General features: G+C 37.4%; 1 protein-coding gene across 8 annotated transcripts in view; it reads right to left on the bottom strand.

Moving 5' to 3' along the window:
* The window catches only part of RANBP17 (RAN binding protein 17), a 315,779-nt gene that overhangs the window by 16,911 nt on the left and 276,096 nt on the right, over nucleotides 1-22,772 (bottom strand). For 7 of the 8 annotated variants that reach the window (XM_082380852.1, XM_082380855.1, XM_082380854.1 and 4 more), the window contains one exon: nucleotides 12,309-12,475. The exons of the other annotated variant lie outside the window; for it this stretch is intronic. In XM_082380852.1, coding sequence (XP_082236978.1) covers nucleotides 12,309-12,475 — 167 coding nt within the window. The remainder of the gene's footprint in view (nucleotides 1-12,308; nucleotides 12,476-22,772) is intronic. 8 annotated transcript variants of the gene reach the window in all.

Raw genomic sequence — 22,772 nt, 5'->3', positions numbered from 1 at the left:
GTATGTTGACTGTAAAATCTGTCAGCTCTGATTGTTGTAAAGTAGAAAGTCCTCCACAAATAGAGAATTTGCAATTAAACAACTATGAAAGGAGGACAGAATTTCATCAGTCTGAAAGCACTTACGTCTGTATTTTCCTAAGCATGACAAGGGATACAGAATTAACATGCAAGAGTTCTTCTGGGTTGCAAAGCATACAAAGCAGCATTAACTCATGAAAGGTCAGAGGATGAGGGAACCTTTACCTTGTTCTTCAAGTAGTGATTAGATTGCAACCAAATAAGAAGTCTTCCTTAACACACTATGTAAGCTCACAGCTGCACGAATGGCTACTGCTAGTTAAAATTTCCAAGGGTCAAGACAAATGAATATGAAGGTGGAAGTCACATCTCCAGTACATTAATATACTTTGGGAAAATTTCACATAATTTACCCTTCAAGTACTATGTGAAAAATCAGTAATAACTGTGAAATGAATAAATCATGCCATCATTAAACCAACCCTCACTTTATCCTGTGCCATTCTTTCAAGAAACTCAAAGAGCTTCTTATACCATCCACAGTGCCACTCAGAGAAATGAAGGCAGGGGAACCCTGTCATTTATCTTGCTGTCTCCCTTGAATAGGGATGAACGGATAAGAAGAAATGCCAGGAAGGAAGGGTAGGTTAAGGCCCTGGGAAGCCTTGGTATGGTAAAATCTAGAGACAAGAAAACTGTAAAATCTAGAGACAAGAAAGCCTTAGTTATATTCTAGGCACTGCTATTTAGTGGCTCTGTGTCTTGGGGCAAGTTATTTCGTCCCTCTGAACCTCTGCGTACTTTACCCATACAGGTACTGTGGGATTAAATGTGTTGATGTACCCGTACTCTCAAGTTAAAAAAATATTCACATTGGCCCTGTCTACCCATCAGGGTTTTTGTGAGAGTCAGAAGAGACATAAGGTATGAAGACATTATACAAATGGAAAGAGTTATGGCATTTATTTTCATTCTTGCCATTGCAAGGTAATGCCTGGAGTATGCAGGAAGAATAAGTGAGAAAAAGTCAGTTTGGGCCCAAGAATAAAATCACACCATGCCCCATCCAGTCCAGTGAGTGAGCGTGATATTAAGAATGCTTGTCACAGAAAGAACTCTAAGAAAGGCAGAACACATGGATGGGACCAGGTAGAGGTAAGTAATCTGGCTGAAGTCATGGCAGAATCAAATCATCTTGTGAAATGAAGTCTTGGGCCTTGGATTTCCTGGACAGGATACTTTTCTCACATTTATAATTATGAACGGCAGGGATATGGACAAGGACAGGGACATTAAAAAGTGGTACCTGCATACTGTTTTTCAAAGTGAAGGCTACTGTTACACATTTATTGAATACCTTCTCTGGGCTAGGTGAGTCTATACTCATTGGTTCACTTTGTCCTCACAGCTTCCCTGAGTCAAGAATCCTTTGGCTATGAGGACAGCAACTATCGCAGACAAAACGTAGGCCTCAAAGGGGTGATCCCTACACTAGGCAGCATGGTCAGGCCTCTCAAGGGCTTAGAACCAGGGACAAGAACGCTGGTGGGATCCTTCTCAGTCTCTCTCTGTGGGCCTGCCTGGTCTCTCGAGATCCTTTTAGCATGCCTGATGCTCTTTTCTCTCGCTGCAGACTGGCTACTTCTCTGAGCATATGGCAGGGAATGGCTGCCCCATGGCTCTTGATTTTTCAAGTCTTCAATTCAGACGAGGCTGACCAGTATCTTTTAAATGCTCGTTTCTAAATCCAGGGAAGAAAAGCCAGCTTAGGTCAAGTGTTTACCTCTTGTCCAATCAGTTCTCAAAGAAAGGGGCCCCTGGCTCAATGAAGGATTTATGAATGAATGAATGGTATGCGTCTCCCCTTGCTTATCCTCCATCCCTCCCAATCCTGTTTCTAGCCCATTTAAAAGTTGTACTGTATTTTGGTTAAGAGCATGGGTTCTGCTACTTATTAGCTGTATGGTATTGGGTTAGTTACTATCTTACTAGAGCTGCAATTACAGTATTTTGATAATAAAATGGAGATAAAAATATCTGCCCCACAGAGTAGTGAGACTTAAATAGAAATATATATATATATATATATATATATATATATATATATATATGTACACACACACACACACACACACACACACACACACACACACACACTGGAATTTATTTGTGTGCCAGGGACTTCTCCCCTATTCTAACAGAGAGGAAGCTCTGTTAGCTCTGTCAGTGATGGTGGGAGCCACAGGGCTTTTCTATACCAGCTGGCAAAGCAACCTCCCTCTCCCTTGCCCATTGCCCATGTCTGTGTACATATATATAAAGCACTTAGAGCACACAAGCCTAGCATATAATAATTATTTCTACTTCTTTTTCATCATTATCATTCATCATCAAAATTATGTTTGAACCTGAGATCGCCCTTTTATAGTGACTTCTTAGGTCCTAGCAACCCTACAGTAAATAAGGCTTCTGTTACAGGACGGAGGAAAAGTCTAGATCTTTAAGAAGGAGGTGTAAAGGTTCTTCCACTTTGGAGTGTAAGGATGTGGAAATACTCCTAACCCAATCTTTTCTGGTCAAGGTAGTCTGCTCCTTTGTGACACCCATGCAAGTTTAGGATCCTTCTGGTGAGCCCTGGGCTGGCTTGGATGTGACACAGGAAGGTGATCTCAGGTGTCATCTTCACATGTCACAGAAACACTGCTCAGAGTAGAAAGACTGAACTCGTGTTAAAACTCAGGAGTGCAAATGAAATCCCAAATGCCTTCCATTTGTGAAATATGGATAAATGCTACTATCTGTGCTGTGTTAGCATGAAAAAGGCAGATGTCATCTGCTATGCTTTTTCTGAGAATTCTTAAAAGAACAAAAACAAAAATCACTGAGAGTCAGCAGAAAAAAAATCGTCCTTTTAGAAGACAGATTGTTAAACACGTTCCCAGAGTTGGTGTCAGTCTTTTATCTATGGATTAGAAATTTTCCTTGCAGAGGCTTTAAAAAAGAACGCATGTAAGTGAACTCTTTTTACCCTTAATTTATAATGATAGCTAACTGCGCCAATCACTATTAATGAAGAGGCTAAAAACCATCTTGTTTGCCATTTGCCATACCGGGTGAGAGACTGTTACAAAGCACGCCTAATTATCATTGGGCTAAACCTGTGTAAAACCGTGCGTTTTTTTCCTTATGAAATGCTCTTTATCTGCTTTACATGAGTGCGAAGGAAAAGGTATGGCTGTTGTTTTTTACTACTCCTTTGCTATTCTGAGAACATTTGCTGCAGAGTAATAGCAAAACTGACTGTGCTAAACTGTAGATAAAAGAACAATGACGGATTGCAGTCACTTTAATTCATAAAGAAAACACTTGGAGCCCCTGGGAATGCCAAATCAAGCCACTGGCACCCAGTGACTCTATGTTAAGTCGCAAACTACATCATATTTTTTAGTTTAAACACAAAGGCTAATGGACATCTAACTTATTTATTTCAAATTCTTCTTTATGAAGCCGGCTCTTTTTTTTTAGCTCCTTGGAAAACATTATAATTCCCCTATTCTATAAACACACAAATATAATTGTAAAATGACATCATTCTGTTTTCATTTAATTACCCCTGAAATGCTTTCTATTTAATATTCATTACTCAAAAGCTAATTTAAAAGAGAAAGAGATGCGACTTATTCAAAAAGATGTACTGTCATTCATAGCAATAGTTATCTAATATACAGAAGTTAATAAAGCAGATTAATCTACAAGTCCCTTTAAGCCATTCTTGAGTTTTGAACAACTGCCTCTTTGACCTTTCACCTTCATGCTGTGCACCAGTAGCAGGTGCCAGCTGTACAGAAATTATGGCTGCGCATTTGAACGCAAAATCTTTTCTTACTTTGCTTCTGACCAGCAGCTGACCCTGTAGGAGTGATTGTTTCTGGTGCCGGCCTAAAGGCTACATAAACCAGTAGCAGATAAACAAAAGGCTACATATACCAGCTGCCTCGCCTAAGGGTACCATCCTAGGCTGACACCTCCACTCCTTCTCCAGCATCCCAAATTGCTCCTTGTTTGTTTCCATACATGCATTTCATCCTTGTTATTTTGTGCAAGGGGTGGGTATAGGAGAAAACCCCCAAAACAACAACAACAACAAAACCCATCCCTTCCCTCGAACTTGACTTTTGAGTATTCCATATCAAACTGTGCCATTATGATGCTAATCCAGGTCTGATTTAGCAACTTTAATAAGAGGCTAAACCCTCTTATAACTAGATAATAAAATTTTATTATGTATTTTAATATTAAAAGTCTTAAAATCAAACTCTTCAAATCATATACTGGTACAGAACTAAGGTACTTAAATATCACAGCCCCAGAAAATGGGAGCCCGAAAAAGCAAATTGTGGCTAATTTTTCATTCTCAGAAATGTAAACATGGAATTCCTATGTGGTAGCAGTGAAAGCTCCAACACTCTTAATTATGTGCAGGGAAGAATGAATCTATTCAAGTATGAAGCACATTGTACCATTTCCAGCAACAGCATGAGATGGTTTTGACAGTTATTTCTTGGATACAAATTACACAAGTATAAAAACAATCCCCATAATGATTAAATGCAGTTATGTACATAGGAGAATACCAGTGCAAATGGTAACATATTTAAATGGTTTTCCTTCATTAAAAAAATTATATATGATATTAAACCATCAATCACTGCTGAGGCACAGGAGTTTAAATGTATTGTCACCGGTTGAAATAAATGACTTGGAGACTGAAATCTGGCTCACTCAATATGGTGTCTTTGCTGTTGCTTAGTCACCTAACTCTCTGCTGGTTTGGGCTACATCTGGTGGATTCCATCCCTTTCAATTAATAAGGCAAGTTACGCTATCAATGGATTACATCTTTAAACTGTGCTTAGAGGTAGAAAAACACATGTCCCAGTGGAAAAAACAAACAAACAAACAAACAGACAAAAAAAAAAAAACCTCACCACAAACCTTCTCTGTTCTGTTACCATTTGAAACAATATTTGAAGTACTTATTTCTTTCTTCGTCCATGTTTAGAATAAAATTTTCTTACGGAATTTCAGCAGGGTTATTATATAGTATATGACGATATAATCTTATCTTGGCATTACCATTTATTTTATTATGTATTAGTCTATGACCATGTTAGATTTGATACCTGAAGTCACTGCCTGTAGATTGCACTTTTAAAAATTAATTTTTTTGGTTTGTTTTGCAGACATTCATTGACCATCACAAGGTTTCAGGCTCTGCTAGGTGCTGGGACAAGTATCAAGATGGAGGTGATCTTTGGGGAAAAAAAGGTACGTGTAAAGATAGGTGATAGGGTTATAACACTAATTTGATGATTTATAAATCAAGAATAGGTTTGTTTTAAAAGGGTTTTGTTTTAAAATACCATTTTTTGTTACAGTTGAAACAGTCATTCAACAAATATCTCTATAACAAAAATGAAATCAAAATGGCAAAGATATGGAATATAACAAAGGATTTGGACAAGAATCATCCTTCTAAAGATGGACAAATGATTTTATTATATCACAGATAAAAGCCATTTTAATTAAAAATTAGTGTTTTTCCATTTTTAAAATTATATATTTTAACTTTCTAAACTGATCTTTAGGGGTGGTGGTCACACATTGATCGTTCTTAAGAGTTTTACTCCCTTTTGGACTTTTGTTACCTGGCTATTAACTAGATACTTTTGCGCAGCCCTGGTCCTCTTAGATACTCTGATTTGATCCTTAGTAATTAGATCTCACACACACACACACAAACACACACACACACACACACACACACTTGACCAAAGTGAACTTTATTTCTGCCTCAAACAAATCTTGTTATTTTGAAAATTAAAAAAAAATGTTTGGGAGATGTTAACTGAGTTTCATTGCCTGTTTACTGCACCCCTTCTGTATGCAAAGACACAACTCAAATGTGATAAAATGCCCTCTTTAAGTTTCATTAAAGACCTAAGTATAGAGTCATATGTAAAAGCAAAATAATGACATCCTCTTAAAACAACAAATTAAAAAAGTGTGCTTTAAGAATTATCAAAACATCAGAGACAAATAAAAATATCACTGTTGCAAGGCCACATGGGATGGCTATGAGAAATGCAAGGGATCATGCGTTAAGAGATCTGAGTTCTGAAATTCTCTAAGAGTACAGAATACAAAGGCGGGAAACTGGTAACCAGACATACAGTGCTGAACTGCAGAGTATTTTTATTTTAAATTTTCAATCAGTGGCCAACATTTACAAAACTGGATTTCTGGCTTCTCTCCGGGGGGAAATCTCAATATATCTGGCAACACTGGGTCTTACCACCTTACAGGGCAACAATTAGCTGGAGCTCTTTGGAGGCTGCCCCCTTTATACAGGGATGTATACTGAACACAGTTTGTCGTTCCTGTCTACCTCAGTCAAGTTTCCTACTTGGCTCTATAGGCACCTTAGTCTGTAGTACCTTACAGAATGAAAAGGAGAAGGAGAGGGATGCTCAAAGGAGTCAGTTTCAGACTTGCCCATGTGAGAGGCCCTTAAGAAGGAACTTCAGTGGAGCTAATGGTACTCAGTAGTAGAAGCCTCTTTTAAAAAAGAGAAGCTGTTTACAATCAGAAAGAGGTGAAAAATGACATTCAACACTGATGAATCAGTGGTGAGAGTCAGGACAAAGCCTAGAGACGCGCAGGGTATGGGGGATGGATGCAAAGCACTTGTTGCTTCCCCAACTTCATTTCACAGCCGCCATATTGATTCTATCCTAGAAAAATCAGGTTAGAGTAAACCTCAAGAGCTACCTCAGAGGAATTAAAGGATAGTCACAAAGGAACATCACGAGACAGTTGCACTATTAGACTCTGACCTTCTCAAGGATACATGTCCTGCTAAATTTTATACCTTCAATTTCTGGCTACAGAATTAATGATTGGGTATGGGTGTAGAATAAGAGAGAGGAAGCTCTGTTAGCTCTGTCAGTGATGGTGGGAGCCACAGCGCTTTTCTATACCAGCTGGCAAAGCAACCTCCCTCTCCCTTGCCCATTGCCTCTTTGGGTCACTGCCCATCTGTTTCATTCCGGCTGCAGCACAAAGTTGGGGTATAGGATGACTGCTCTAAATCATTCTACCTTAAGGATGGCCCCAGTGGGACTTATTGGAAGCTCAACTTGCCTCATTGTAAGTGCTCAAAACATACATACTACTTCAAATTAGCAGCCGCCAACAAATTATAGCTTTGTGGTTAAGCATGTGAATGCTGGAGCTAAACACATCAAGGTAAAATTTTAGTCTTTCCGCTTATGGACTACATGATCTTATTGACCACTCGTAACTTGGGAAAGTTACTTAATCTTTTTATACCTTGGTTTCTGTATCTGTAAAATGGTGCTCATAATACTACAGCTTCACAGAGATACTGTGGTGATTAAATCAGATTAAATGCATATGTAAAAAGCTTAAGCTAGTGTCTGCAATATTTTGCCAGTACTATTTTTTTCCTAGAAATAAATACAAAGTACATACATATGTTGCTGTGAAGACGACCAAGACTGCAGCAGCATGTGCAAAAACACAATTCTATTATTCTTCTTTTTTACTTGCCATGTCTAATGACCTATCCCTGGCTTCCCTTTAAATCCATGTTATCCTCTGATCCAGTTGTGAATGTTCTTTCAGCATGTGTTTTTGACATCAATCTACTGCCATACTTTTGATAATAGCTGCAAATTAACCAGACTGAGCTAGTGGGTCATGAGCATACTTTCTATTTAGGGTTCACTAGAAATGTCTATAATAACATTAGAAAGCCTGGTTAATTTTTTTAAGAGCATAAGAGACATTAATATATTTCATCTGCTAAAGTGTTTCCCACTGTGAGAGTCTTGTTGAGGTTCTATAGGCCAAAATCTCAACATCAGTTAAATATGTGACTGCACTTTCTCCTACTTAGTACTATGGGATGGTATCTTAAGTATGAAAGATGTCTTGTATAGTATGTCAAAATGTTGAGCAATATCCTTTCAATCTAAACACAGAAATGAAAAAAGAGCAGATGATTTCCCTTTTGCTGTAATTCACTTTGGGATGCATGTCACGAAGAGCACTATACAAAAGCAATTTTCATTGATTGACTGACTGATTGAGGAAAAGGGTGAATGTTCTTTCCAGCTTACGTCCCTACTGAAGTATGATTCTTATAACTCCTGACAGCTCTTCACAATTTGTAGTTAAATGTCAGGTTAGCTCAAAGTGGGAGGGAGGGGGAGAGAGAGGGAGGGAGAGAGAAATAATTATAATTAGAACTTTTTCTGGTTTTTAGTACAGCTCACTTGAGCCAAATAGTTAAATAGAAGAGGTTAAGATAAATTAAAACCTAAATGTTCTAATTCCTCCATTCAGTGTATTTAAATTTTAGAGAACATAATTGCTAAAAATACCTTGTTAATAAGTTAATTGCATAATCTAATCAGTAATGCTAACCATCACATAATTCTTTTTCTACTTATATGGAAGTTGCTACTCTATCTAGAGCAGGTAGTTTTAATAAAAGTTCTGCTTTAGAGAAGCATTCAGCCTCAGTGTCCTATTATAATCTGAAAGAGAATGAGTCCCATCTTTGAAATGCCCTTCTACTCTTATAAAACACGCTCTTTCATCTACCTAATTTGGGTAGATCCTTCTTTCATTCTGTGATATAACTAAATGAATGCTGACCTTCGAGTTATAGATACAAACACTTAACATGACCAGGGATAAAACTGAAAACGTTTCACGTAGAAATTTTATCTTCCAAATTACTATAGCAGATCAATGCCTAATCACTGTTACTATTGGCCTGTTCTTAAAACTTTAGTTTATCTCTCTAATGACATAAAAACATGGCAACTTTTCTTTTTTTTTTGCTTAATATACGTAAACTGGGCAATGCTGGTTAGACAATAATTCTTACTTAAAATAGATTCACTTAATTATAACAGATCTTCAAATGGATTAAATTTAATGCTTTGCAAATTTAGATTTGTTTGCAAAATATGGAGGATGGCTTATTTGGAGAATGTTTTTAAAAACACTGAAGATCTAAAGCCACACAGCAAGTCATAATAAACGCATTTTCAGGTGAGAGGCACTTAAAATGTCTTATAGGAAAGGCCTCTAAGAATGTCAGAAGACCCTTTGTGTGGGTTCATGCTTCATTTGCTGTGGAAGCTTGAGGAGATAACTTTTGCAATTTAGAATTGACACTCTTCATGCAACTATGCTTCCAGTGATATAGGTCCAGGTTGGGGGGGTGGGGGAGAACAGTTCAAACTAGTAAATAATTGCAGTATCATTGCATCAGTTTAGTTTAAAGAGCTGACAAACCCTCTCTAAACTCCAAGCACAATTAGTCATTAGGGTCTAGTTTTTCAGCACTGTTAAGCAATTTGTAACCCATTCCTTTTAATAGGGTTAGGCATTACTTAACTGACACAGATGCCTTGAAAACTGAAACCTTGAGTTATGAAGCAGCAACCTTGTTCATTACCTCCTCTGATAGGCAAATCATCTAAAAAAACAGCATTTGATGGGCAACCAATGAATAATCAATGGCTCACTTTTCATCTGAGTGTGAAAATGAGAATAATCTAATATAAATTCCCTCTGGAAAGAGGCTGAATCTTGGATTCTGCTGCTCTTCAGGGTTGATTTATAAGGTCTTGGAAAGCTGATGCAAACAGATGATCAATGGGACCCATCCTTGCTCATAATAACCCCCAACTGGCCCACTCCCTCTTTTCCAAGTCTATCCCTTCAGGCTATTAGCTGTGTCCAGCTAATTCTTCCCACTACTCCTGCCTGCTGCTTTTACTCTGGCCATCCGTTCAGTCCAGCCGACTCAGAAGTAATTTTATACGCGGCAGAGAGCGGGTGGAATTGATTTTTCACTCAGTGCTCAGTTCCCATCTGAATAATTATCAATTTTACTGCCTCATAAAGGGAAGAGTCAAAATTTCAAATCAATTCAAAAGAGCTTTTGAGACGACAGAAACTGTGCATAAGAATAGAGGTCAAAGTTGTCAGTGACCTAAGGAGATGATGTCAGATACTACTATACCCAATCGTTGACATCAGAGGCACTCAAGATGATATAACCTAGTGCTAATGCAAATCATATTTATGCTGACTACCCGAGACCAGTCATTAATATTTAAAACGCTATCTGAAAGCCTACATTCCAAATAAATAGAATGTATTCCACTGTTAATAAAGATATATCACTACTTAGTCATATGCTATAAAGTAAAGGATTACCAAGTATTATTAACACATAGAAATTACTTAAACCAACAAACACATGGTAATTCTGAGTAAAGACAAACTTGAATGTCTTCTGCACAACCACATTACTTGTTCTGCACAGTCGGATGGTATTTGTCTAGGACCATAGCCTATTGATTTTTGCTAAAATTTTCTACCCACTTAAAAGTTCCTGCCAAAGTTTATGGGACAATATTGTGATCATGGTTGAGCACTGGCAGGTGGCAGACCTGTCACTTGCCCCGGTGGGGTGAGGGCTGGGTCTGATTACTGGCCAATCCATGGTTATTTATTTTCTCCACTGGCTACATGCTCTAATTCTGTGGTTCTCAGCCTTCTTGTTGCAAAACACCCGAGGGCTACGCCACACTCCCGGCAGTACCAGTGGCTACTGCAGAAGGATGGGTGAGGAGCAGTGCATCCAAATCTTGATAGAATGTGTTATTCTGAAAAGGCATTCCAGGTGAATCTGAGATCTTATCCGGCAACTAGTCTCCTGAGAATCAATGGTGTAAGTAAGTGGTAAGGACTTGGGCTTTTGAGCCAAACAGACCTTGGTTCACATTCCACTTTCCAGTTGATCTCTCTGTGCTTCAATTTATTCATTTGAAAAATGGGGATGGTTATATCCACATTGCAGGGTTGTTGTGGGGTCTAAATGAGGAGATGTCTCTGCAAGTCCTCTCCTCCTGTCATCACTATGTTAATCCAATTATCACATAATTAGTTAGTTACTTGTCTCTCCTCACCACCTGGCAGGAAACACTTATCTAAGGAGAGAAATTATGTCTCATGGGTCTTAATGGCTCTTGCACCTTGTACATAGGAAGTCCTCAATAAATGTGAGTTACCTTCCTCCTGTTTAATCACCAACATGTTGTAACAATTCCAGGGTCATACCAAATAGTTATAGGCCCAGAGCCCTTTGCTTATTTACACAAAATCTTAATCACACACCTCCCTGCCAGGAAAATAACTGGTTAACTGAAACATCACCACAAATAAAGTTTACTTAATGTCATTTAAATATTGGCAAAAAAATGACAGCTAGGAAGAAAACCTCTTCCATGGCTGTCTTATTCATTTTCATCATTTATTTACTCAGACTGACATTTTTATGCTGATTGCAGGCGACTTATTTGCTGGCTAAATGACCAGGTTAAAGTGTTTACATTTGCAAACCACAGACTATTATGGAGATAATTTGGCAAAATAAGACAACTGGAAGCAGTATAAAGATATCACTTTCCAAATTTAGTAGAACTGGAATATATCATAGTGATGCTATCTCCACAGTAAAATGGTATTATTCTCTTTGAAACATTTCTGGCATATATATTTAATTTTATGCATGCTGTTACTGTGATTTGCAGAAGTGAGTTTTTAAAAAATATTAAACTTGGACCTAATTCATATTAGCTAGTCAGAAAACATTTGAAAATAAACAAATCGTGGCTTTGTTACTTATTATTTAAATGTTCTTGGGAATATGACCTATCTGAACCTTGATTTCTCATCTTAAAATGGGGAAAATGATACGATGAAGGGAAAGTTCCCAGCAAGTTGCCTGGCACAGACCAGGAGCCCAGAAAATGGTAGTTTCCCAACATACCAGAGTATTCACAAGGCAAACCTAAGATGACGTTATTAGAGGCTCTGGGAAAGAAATCAGAGGTTGACTGTTTCTAGTTCCAGCTTTGACTTTTATTTCTCTTGTCTCTGGAAGAGTTATCCTCTTTTTGAATTCTAGCTTCACTGAGGTGAGATGAATGACTTAGAGATTTCTGGAGGGTGGGTAATCCTGAGGCCAGTGTACTATCCTACCTACAGGGAAAATACTCCTAGAGAAGACCCAGTAAAGAGTCTTGGCAAGACCAGCTGCTCTAAGGGATATTCAGAGACCAGACTGGCTGTTGGGAAACTCTTCTCTCTTAAGCTAGATAAGCAACCACCAGTTACCTGCTGCAGGACCTCTGGATTTTGCTGCATAAAATGTAATAGTCTCTGACCAGCCTGGGCAGCCTCTCTGCATCGAAGTGGCTTCCTGCCCTCTTTTGCTATGTGCTTGAAGAGGTAGGTGACGATGTAGTCTAAACTGGTACAGCAGCTGGAGGAGACAACTGTATCTGTGTGAACAACAAATGAGAATTCATTTGTATTACTAAAGTGTTTGTTTCATCTCACTATAATGCCTAAATTAAAAAAAAAAAACAACTTTCTGGTTTCAAAGAACTTTAATCAAACTGTAAACTCCTTGAGGGCAGGGATTTTTGCCTTGCTTTTATCTCTTTAAACCCAATGTCTACTACAGGACCTGGAATAGAGACATGTTAGTAAGTAAATGATTCCTGGATTGCATTGGACAGAATTTTCCATATGTGACCTTAATGACCCTCTGTTCAATTGAAGTGACTTTATTAAATATCTACTTGGCGCAAACTGCTCTGCTTCAGGGGAAACAGGGTGTAAACTTGGTGCAAAGTACTCTGCTTCAGGGGAAACCCTCACCCTGGTGTCAAAGAGCTCATGATTTAGTACGTAAGTCACTAGCACAGCGCTGCGCAAAAATGAGTGACACACTGCTGTGAGAAATTTGAGGGAGATATTGTATTTGGATGAGGATCAAGGACAGTTTGGTGAAGGAGGTAGCACCTGAGATGGGCTTGGAAAACTTATTCCAGTTAAACATAAGGAAGGACATTTTTCACATTTTGCACAATGTACATAGTAGGGTGAAAAGGTATGGATTTTGAAGCCAGACAGCTCTGGTTTCAAATTCCATCTTTTCCAGTTATTTGCTGTGTTGTTACTGTGAAGGAGCCAATTAACCTCTCTTATCGTTTATAAAATATGCTGCAGAGTTGAATGAGGAGAAAAATAACTAGAAATTCTCACAGTAAAAATAACTGACCTAGAGGGTATTATGCTAAGTGAAATAAGTCAGACAGAGAAAGCCAAATACCATATGATTTCACTTATACGTGAAATCTAAAGAAAAAAACAAATGAACAAACATAACAAAAGAGAAACAGTCATAGACACAGAGAACAAACAGGTGGTTGCCAGAGGAGAGGAGTGTGGGGGGGATGAGAGAAATAGGTGAGGGAGATGAAGAGGTACAAACTTCCAGTTACAAAATAAATGAGTCATGGGGACGAACTGTACAGTGTGGGGAATATAGCCAATAATAATATCTTAGTATGGTGACAGATGGTAACTAGACTTACCACAGTATTTTATCATTATCTAATGTATAGAAATATTGAATGAATATGTTGGGCACCAGGGACTAACATAGTGTTGTAGGTCAATTATACTTTAAAAACAAACAAACAAACGAACAAACTCACAGAAGAAGAGATCATATTTGTGGTTATCAGAGGCAGGGGTTAGTAGGAGGGGGAACTGGATGAAGGTGGTCAAAAGGTATAAAGCTCTCGTTATAAGATAAATAAGTACTAGGAGTGTAATGTACAACATGATTAATATACTAACACTGCTGTATATTATGTGTGAAAGTTAAGAGAGTAAATTCTAAGAATACTCATCACAAGGAAAAACATTTTTTTCTTTTTCTTTTATTTTGTACCTATATGCGGTGATGGATGTTCACTAAACTTACTGCGGTAATCATTTCGGGATGTACGTAAGTCAAATCAGTACGTTGTACACCTTAAATATGTATAGTGTCGATTGTGTCTCAATAAAACTGGAAGGAAAAAAATATGGTAGTTACTACTAATTTTCCCTCATAGTGAAAAAAGGGGAGCAGGACCTTTTGGTGTGAGTAAAAGAATGTGTAGAGGAATCATAAGAGAGAAGGCTGACAAAATAGTTTGGGATCTTCCTTGAGGGCATCCAGTAGTAGGTCAAGACATTTACATGTAATTTGAAAGGCAACAGAGGTGTTATTGAAGGATTTTTTTTTAGCAAGTAATGACATGATTTCTTTGTACACTAAATATCATTTCATATACCTCTAATAACCACTTCTGTATACAGTAGGTACTGTTGTTTGCATTTTTCAAATGAGAAAAATGAAGCTCAGAGATAATTAGCTTATCCAAAGTTCATGGTTTTGATTCAGAGCATGACAGTGCCCAGATTTTTTGGCTAATGGTAACATACGGACACAATTCTGGGGAGTTTATGATTAATAACAGAAACAACAAGACAAACAAAAACGTGATGGGCACTCAAAAAACGGCAAATTTAGTAGATTCCGAAGAGAAGTAGATTGGGAGAGTAGGGCTGGGAAGCAGCAGATTATAAACTTCCTAAGGCAATAGTTACTTTCTTATTCATTTTACTCATCTCTAAGGTTCTGAGACATATGTGTGCTTGTCATAGATTAGAGGTGAAATATTAGTTGATTTAATTAAAGAATGGGTAGGCAAAGCTAATCTGAGAAAGTTTTTTAAAAAAAGTCTTGAGTTTTGTTTAGTAATAATACTAGAATTGTTGTAACACTACAATTTAAAAAACTCTTTCACATACATTGTTTTAGAGAGGAATGACATAGTAAATAGAGGTAGGTTTGGGGGCAGGTTTTGAAATATAGAAGTATGCATTTAAAATAGACGATAATGGTAGCTGATACAGGATCATGAGGGGTTGAATGAAGGTCTAAAAGATGGGCATGGACAATAGTTTTGGGAAACTGTGGAGCTATAGGCTTTTGAGAAAGGAGCTTTTATTTCCTTCTAAAGCTATGGCAGTTGATTGATTGACTGATTGATTGATTACCTCTCCCCACTAACTGGGTTACTTTGCAGAAAAGGAAGCTTTGGTTTTTATAACCCTGGGAGGTAGTATATAATGTAGTAGAAAACATTTAGGCCTAAGAGTCAGGCACAGACTTGCTGAACTTGTTTGCTCTTCTCTTTTCCTTCACATTTCTACCTTTGAAGTCCCAATCATGAAAGTAAATGGATTAAGTAACTTAACATCTACAAAAGGAAGCAAGCAGGAAATAGATATGGTTCCCCTCACCAGTGAAGAGCAATATGCTATCATATAAAAATTATAACAACTTCACATAGATTTGGTGACCACATGCCATGAAGGTTGCATTAAAAGGTTCCAATCTACTGAGTCAGCTATGAAAAAGCCAGGTAAACACTTTAGACATGAAGGTTGGAGCATATATACTTGCAGTAAAAGCAAGAAGAAGAGCTTTCATTATGGCTCATCTATTGTTGGGGGCTTTGAAAAGGACAAATGTTATTTCAGGGTAGACTGAAAAGTGTGGAATCATAAGGATCATGGGCCATTTGATCACAAACAGAATGAATAGTGCTGAGGACTATGTATTATTTTTGGTTTTCTTTATTTGCAGCTCAAGCTACTGTGTGAAATTCAAACAATGAAACTCTCCTGAAATAAAAGAATGAGCAGAAGTCATGAATTTTCATATTTTGTCTTAGCTCTTGGTGTTTATCATCCATGATTTAGACAATTTTGGACAGATTTTTTAAGCCCAACAGGCACTTTGTCTTCTCTAGCAACTTACTGTTTGGCACTGAAACAACCAAATGCCCCTTTTCTTCTGCAACTAGTCTCCATGGGAAGCATATGCTACATTAATAGCCCTCTTGTTTACTAAGACCCATCACAGAAAGCTGTTCTGTAAAGTTAACTGTATAGGAAAGAGTTGCTTAACTGAGAGTCAGAAGAATGATAATGGGGTTGAAATTACATTTGGCTTTGACTCAAAATTTCTCACCATAGCAGAGGGGAGGATGAAGGTCTTGGAAAAACATAGTGTGAAAGGCAAATTCAGAAACAAAAGGCCTATTTGGGTGGTGCAGCAGTTTAGGGTTGAATCTGTATCTTCTAGATGTTTGACTACACGAAGATTCAATTTGCACCTCTGTAAAATGTGCTTAATACCACCTACTTTGTTTTGAGAAATTAAAGACTTAAGAGATAAAATGTGTAAAGATTGTAACATAGTGCCCAACACTAGTAGGTTTTCCCCTTTTCACTTCCCATTTGTTTTCCTGGCTATTTCAATTCCTGAAACACCAAGCCTATCATTCTATTTAGCCAATCCATAGCTTTCTTCTCTCTTTAGCATGTTTTTGGTGGGAGAAACTAATGAACAAGGTCTCTAAGTTTCTACGTACTTCCTGGATGTTTTATTTCTATATTACATTTATAATATTTACTCCATCCAATTCAAGAATGTGTTCATGACAATAACATATACCCTTTATTAATAATAAAAATTTTATTAATAATGGACTTGATGGGGAAATTTCTGGTGGTTTCCAGTTGGTTCAACTTTTAGCTTGCCCCCACCTTCCCTTGTCTTGCCTTCTGTGCCATCCTTTGCTTTCCTGGAAGGCACCCCCATTCCTGCCAGGGCTCATCTTCAGAGGCCTTCCCTGATCACTTCTAAAAAAGCCATACAATCATTCCTTCTTCATTATCCTATTTTAAGTCTTTGTTTAGCACTTATCATGACTTGACATTTTCTTGTGTGTGTGTGTGTGTGTGTGTGTGTGTGTGTGTGTGTGTGTTTACTGTTATCTCTCCTCACTAGAATATAAACTTCACATGAGCAGAGACCTTATCTATCTTATTCTCTGCAGTACTCTCAAGGTCTAGAATGGAACCTGGTACATAGCATGTGCACAGCTGATGTATACTAAATGAATGAGTCGAGAGTCATTATTAAGAGCAGCTTTTTGTAAGCCCTGTGCTTGGTCTCTGTATGTAAGAGTATGGGGGTAGCGGGTGGTGGTGGTGGTGGGTGATTAAAAAGATGGAAAATATAATATATAAATACAATCACTTTTTCTTTTTACAAATTATAGCTGGCCTGAAACTAAAAATGCTAGTGAATGATTGACTAAAAACATTTAATATCATGTTAAGCATATTATCTATCATTGGTTCAACTTTTCTGTACCTCCCTCTCATTTTTCCCACTGAGGCTATAGTAGAACTGAAGCCTGCCTGTAACCCAATTAATGCCTCTTTGCAAATTTTTCATTGTTGGAAAAGGAGAAACCCAAGTGGTTATGTTCAACAGTCTAAATAATCCTCTTTCTTGAAGACACAGGGCACAATTAACCTGCCAAATTGTGACCTTTATCAGATGGATCCAGCAGGGTGGTGAGGTGAAGAGGAATGGGTTTTAGAGTTAGAAAAACTCCTAGATCAGGCACTTATTAGTTGTATGACCTTAGGCAAGCTGTTTCACCTCTCTGGGCAGCAGCTTACTCTTCTGTATAGTGAAAATAATATTACCTAATTAATTCATTCAATATATACTTATTGAGTACTTACCACATGCTAGGCACAGGGAAAAAATTCGTGATTAAGACACACTGTTCAAAAAAAAAAAAAAAGACACACTGTTCCTGTCAAGTAGGAAGCCTACAATCAACTAGGAAATAAGGACAAACAGTGCTATTAGCATATTTAACCTAGTTTTGGTATGCAGAGTGGTTCTGAGAATGAAATGAGTAAAGTACACATATGAAAACACCTATGGCAGCATCAGGCACGGAGTCTGTGTCCATGGTCATACATTCATAAGTGGCAGCACTGGGACTTAAATTCAAGTTCAGTATTCCCTGCATTATGCCACTTTGTCAAGATTCCTTTGGAGACTTGTTAAAATGCAGATTTCAGGCCTAAGATCACACGTTGAGAACAACACAGCCATCCACAACTAATTCAGAATCTTAAAGTATTACTATAATATGAGATAAAAGAATGTCAAGACAAACTGTAATAATAAAAGACTTCGGTCTCTGTCCATGAAGGATTAACTGCTACGAGAATTTTTCCTTCTGCCATAAACAACTAGAAAACAGGACAAAATATATGAAACAACGGTTTTCAATTGTTGCACAAGAAGCAGTATAGGACTATGAAACCGGAGAGGAGGGAAACAAATGAGGTAATAATACCTACCCAACTGCTCAAGCTTACTGCGCAAAGCAGTTTCCAGGCTACTGGCCAGGAAAGGGGAACCCAAACAAAGCCAAGTGGTCTCACTGAGTTGAATTTGGGGAGGCTGAGGCAGCTAGAACTTGTGGGACAGAGTATCAGAGAGTGGGAACTATATAAGAAGAGAGCTCTGGAGATCTGCAGAGGAGTTCTCGCCAGTCTTTGAACAATATAACAGATATACATAACATATGTGTAACTGGAGTTCCAGAAGGAATGGAGATGGAGAGAGGTAGACTGTAATTATTTGAATGCAAACTATGATTATATTATTTGATGGTGTAGACTGTAAACCTTAGAGTACCACTAAAAATTAAAAAGTATGACTAATAAACTCACAGGGGATATAAAATGAACTCATTAGAAAAACATTTAATTAATCCAAACCAAAAGAAGGCAGGAAAAAGAAACAAAACCCAGATAGGATAAAAAAAAAACAAATAGCAATATTATAAATTTAAACTCAAATATACTGGTAGTTATATTAAATGTAAATGGCTGAAACACTATTTAGAAGGCAGAGACAGTCAGATTCGATATAAAAATATGACGCAACTATATGCTGTATGTTAGGCAAATATGTCCATATCCTAATCCCCAGAACCTGTGAACGTGTTAGGTTACACAGGAAAGAATAACTATGGTTGCAGATGGATTAAGGTTGCTAAGCAGTTGAACCAAAAATAGGAAGATCATCCTTGATTATCTGGATAGGTCCAAGGTAATTCCAAGGGTCCTTAAAAGTGAAAGAGAGAGGCAGAAGACATCAGAATCAATGGGACATGTATCTACGGAAGAATGGTCAGAGATATTCAATGTTGCTATCTTTGAAGATGGAGGGACAGCAGCCATGAGCCAAGGGATGTAGGTGATCTCTAGAGGCTGGAGGAGGAAAGGAAATAGATTTGCTCCTTGAAAGAAAAATGGCTCTGCTGACACCTTGATTTTAGTCTGGTGAGACCCATGTCAGATTTATGACCTAAAGAACTATATGACAGTAAATTTACATTGTTTTAAGTCACCAAGTTTGTAAGAATTTGTTAAAACAGCAATAGAAAATATCTGCTGTCTTCAAGAAACCAACTTTAAATATAAAGACACAGAAAGAATAAAAGTGAAATGATGGAAAAAGAGGCTAATTCTAATCAAAAGAATGCTGGAGAGGCAAGTAATATCAGACAAAGTAGATTTCAGAGGAAAGAATATTAAAGAAATAAAGAGCATCACTTCATAAGGATAAAGGGGTAAATTAATCAAGGGGACATAACAATCCTAAATATATATTTACTTGATAACAGAGCTTCAAAATAATTTATACAGAGACTGATAGAATTAAAAGGAGAAATGGACAAACCTATAATTATAGTTAGAGGCTTCAGCACTTCTCTCTTGATAATTCATAGGACAAGTAGAAAACAAACAGACAAAAAACCAGTAAAAATATATAAAATGTGCACATTATCAAGCAATTAGACCTGACACTTAGAGAACATTCTTCCCAACAACAATGGAACATACATTCATTTCAAGTGCCCATGGAACATTCACCATATTTTGGATTATAAAAAAGATTCAATAAATATAAAAGTTATAACAACCTCTGATATGACTACAATGGAATTAAACTAGAATCAATAACAGAAAGATCAGAAATTAAACAATGTGCTTCTAAGTAATAACTCATTGGTAAAAGAAGAAATCACTAAGGCAATAAGAAAATATTTTAAAACTGAATAGAAAAAGTCCCTGGGACTTCCCTGGTGGCGCAGTGGATAAGAATCCGCCTGCCAATGCAGGGGACACGGGTTTGATCCCTGGTCCAGGAAGATCCCACATGCCGCGGAGCAACTAAGCCCATGTGCCAGAACTACCGAGCCTGTGCTCTAGAGCCCGCAAGCCACAACTACTGAAGACCGCGTGTCTAGAGCCCGTGTTCCACAACAAGAGAAGCCACTGCAATGAGAAGCCCGTGCACCACAAGGAAGAGTAGCCCCTGCTCACCACAAAGAGAAAGCCTGCACACAGCAACGAAGACCCAATGCAGCCAAAAATAAATAAAATTAAATCTTTAAAAAAAAAAAAGCCCCCAAATATATAAAAATTTTATCAGTTATAGCCACAGTAGTGCTTAGATAAAAGCATTAAATGTGTACATTAGAAAAGAAGAAAGGTCTAAGATCCACAACCTAAGCTTCTGCCTGAAACTGAAGGAAGGAAGTTATGAAGATCATACCTTAAGTCAATGAAATAAAAACATGGAAAAATAATAGAGAAATCAATGAAAACTGAAAGCTGGTTCTCTGCATAAAATTGATAAACCTGGAGCCAGAATGATAAAGAAAAAAAAAAAAAGACACAAATTGCCAATGTCAGGGATTAAAGAGGGAATACTACTAGAGATCCTACAGAAATCAAATTGTATAACAAGAGGATATTATGAACAATTTTATGTCAGTAATGTCAGATGAACTTTAGATGAAATGGACAATTTCCTTTAAAGACACAAACTATCAAATGCTTCTCAAGATGTAATAGGAGGGACTTCCCTGGTGGTGCAGTGGTTAAGACTCTGCACTCCCAACGCAGGGGGCCTGGGTTCGATCCCTGGTCAGGGAACTAGATCTCACATGCATGCCGCAACTAAGAGTTCACATGCTCACAACTAAGGAGCTGGTGAGCTGCAACTAAGCAGCCCGTGAGCCACAACTAAGGAGCACATGAGCCACAGCTAAGGAGCAGGCGAGCCACAACTAAGGAGCCCGCCTGCCGCCACTAAGAACCAGCGCAACCAAATAAATAAATTAATTAATTAAAAAAAGAAAGATGTAATAGGAGACTGGAATAGTCCTATATCCACTAAAGAAATTTAATTTATAGTTAAAAACCTTCTAACAAAGAAAAAATCTAGGCCTAGTGGTTTCACTAGGGAATTCTACCAAACATTTCAGGAAGAACTGATAACAATTCTACACAAACTCTTTAAGAAAATAAGAGAGGGGGGAACATTTCCCAACTCATTTCATGAGGGCCCTAGACCAACACTAAAACAAGGCAAAGATATGAGAAGAACAGAAAACTATAAAAGAAGAACCATAGAAGAATACATCGATAGCTGTCATGAACATAGATGTAAAAATCTGTATCAAAATTACAGAAAGTTGAATCTAGTAATATATAAGAAGGACAATACATTGTAACCAAGTGTGGAATGCAAAGTTGTTTTAACATTCAAATATCCATCAATGTGGTGACTAATATCATGTAATGTATTAACAGACCAAAAAAGAAAAACCATATGATTATCTCAGTATATGTAGAAAAAGAATTTGATAAAATTCAACACCCATTCATGATAATACTCTCAGAAAACTAGAAAAGAAGAGAATTTCCTTAACAAGATAAACCTACAGAAACCTACAGAAAACCTAGAGCTAATATTATACTGAATGGTGAAAAAGAATGAATGTTTGCTCCATAACACTGGAGACAAGGAAAGAATGCTCGCTACCATCACTTCCATCCAACGTTGTACTGTAGGTTCCAGCCAGTGTGACAGGGTAAGAAATATTACAAAAGCCATACAGGGACTTCCCTCGTGGTCCAGTGGTTAAGACTCTACACTTCCAATGCAGGGAGCACGGGTTCAATCCCTGGTTGGGGAAGTTCTGCGTGCCGTGTGGCCAAAAAAAAGCCATACAGATTGGAAAGGAAGAGGTAAAACTATCTTTATTTGCAGACACATTTATGTAGAAAATCTTAAGAAATCTACAAAAGGCTACCAGAATTAATAAGTCAGTTTAGCAAAGTTACAGGATACATGGTCAGCGTACAAAGAAATCAATTGCAATTCTACATGGTAGCAAAAACAATAGAAATTGAACTCAATACCATTTACAACAGCATAAAAACAAAAAATAGTTATAAATACAACAACATATGGACAAGACTTATATATTCAAAACTTCAAAAATGCTGTTGAGAAAAGGTAAAGAAGATCTAAATAAATGGAAAGATATGCCATTGCCAGGAATTGAACACTCAATATTGCTAAGATGTCAGTTTTCCCCAAACTGGGCTAGAGATTCAATGTAACCCAATAATAATTCCCCTGTTCATTTTTTTTCTAACAAGAGAAACTGACAAGTTGACTCTAAATTTATAAAAAAGGGAAAGGACCCAGAATAGCCAAGACAATTTAAAAAGAGAAAAACAAAATCAGAGGGCTATACTATCTGATTTTAAGACTTACTATAAAATTAGGACAGTATAGAAATGGCACAAAGTAGTCTAACAAATAAAGGATATTCTTCAACAAAAGATGCTAGAACAACTGAATATCCACGTTAAAAGAGGAATCCCAGCTTTTACCTCATAATACTACATACAAAAATTAAATTGAAATGGATCATAGACCTAACCATAAGAGCTAAAACTATAAAACTTTTAGAAGAAAACATA

The sequence above is a fragment of the Balaenoptera borealis genome (assembly GCF_965194805.1).
Source record: "Balaenoptera borealis genome assembly, chromosome: 2".
Classification (NCBI taxonomy): Eukaryota; Metazoa; Chordata; class Mammalia; order Artiodactyla; family Balaenopteridae; genus Balaenoptera; species Balaenoptera borealis.
This window is presented reverse-complemented; position numbering and strand designations above follow the sequence as displayed.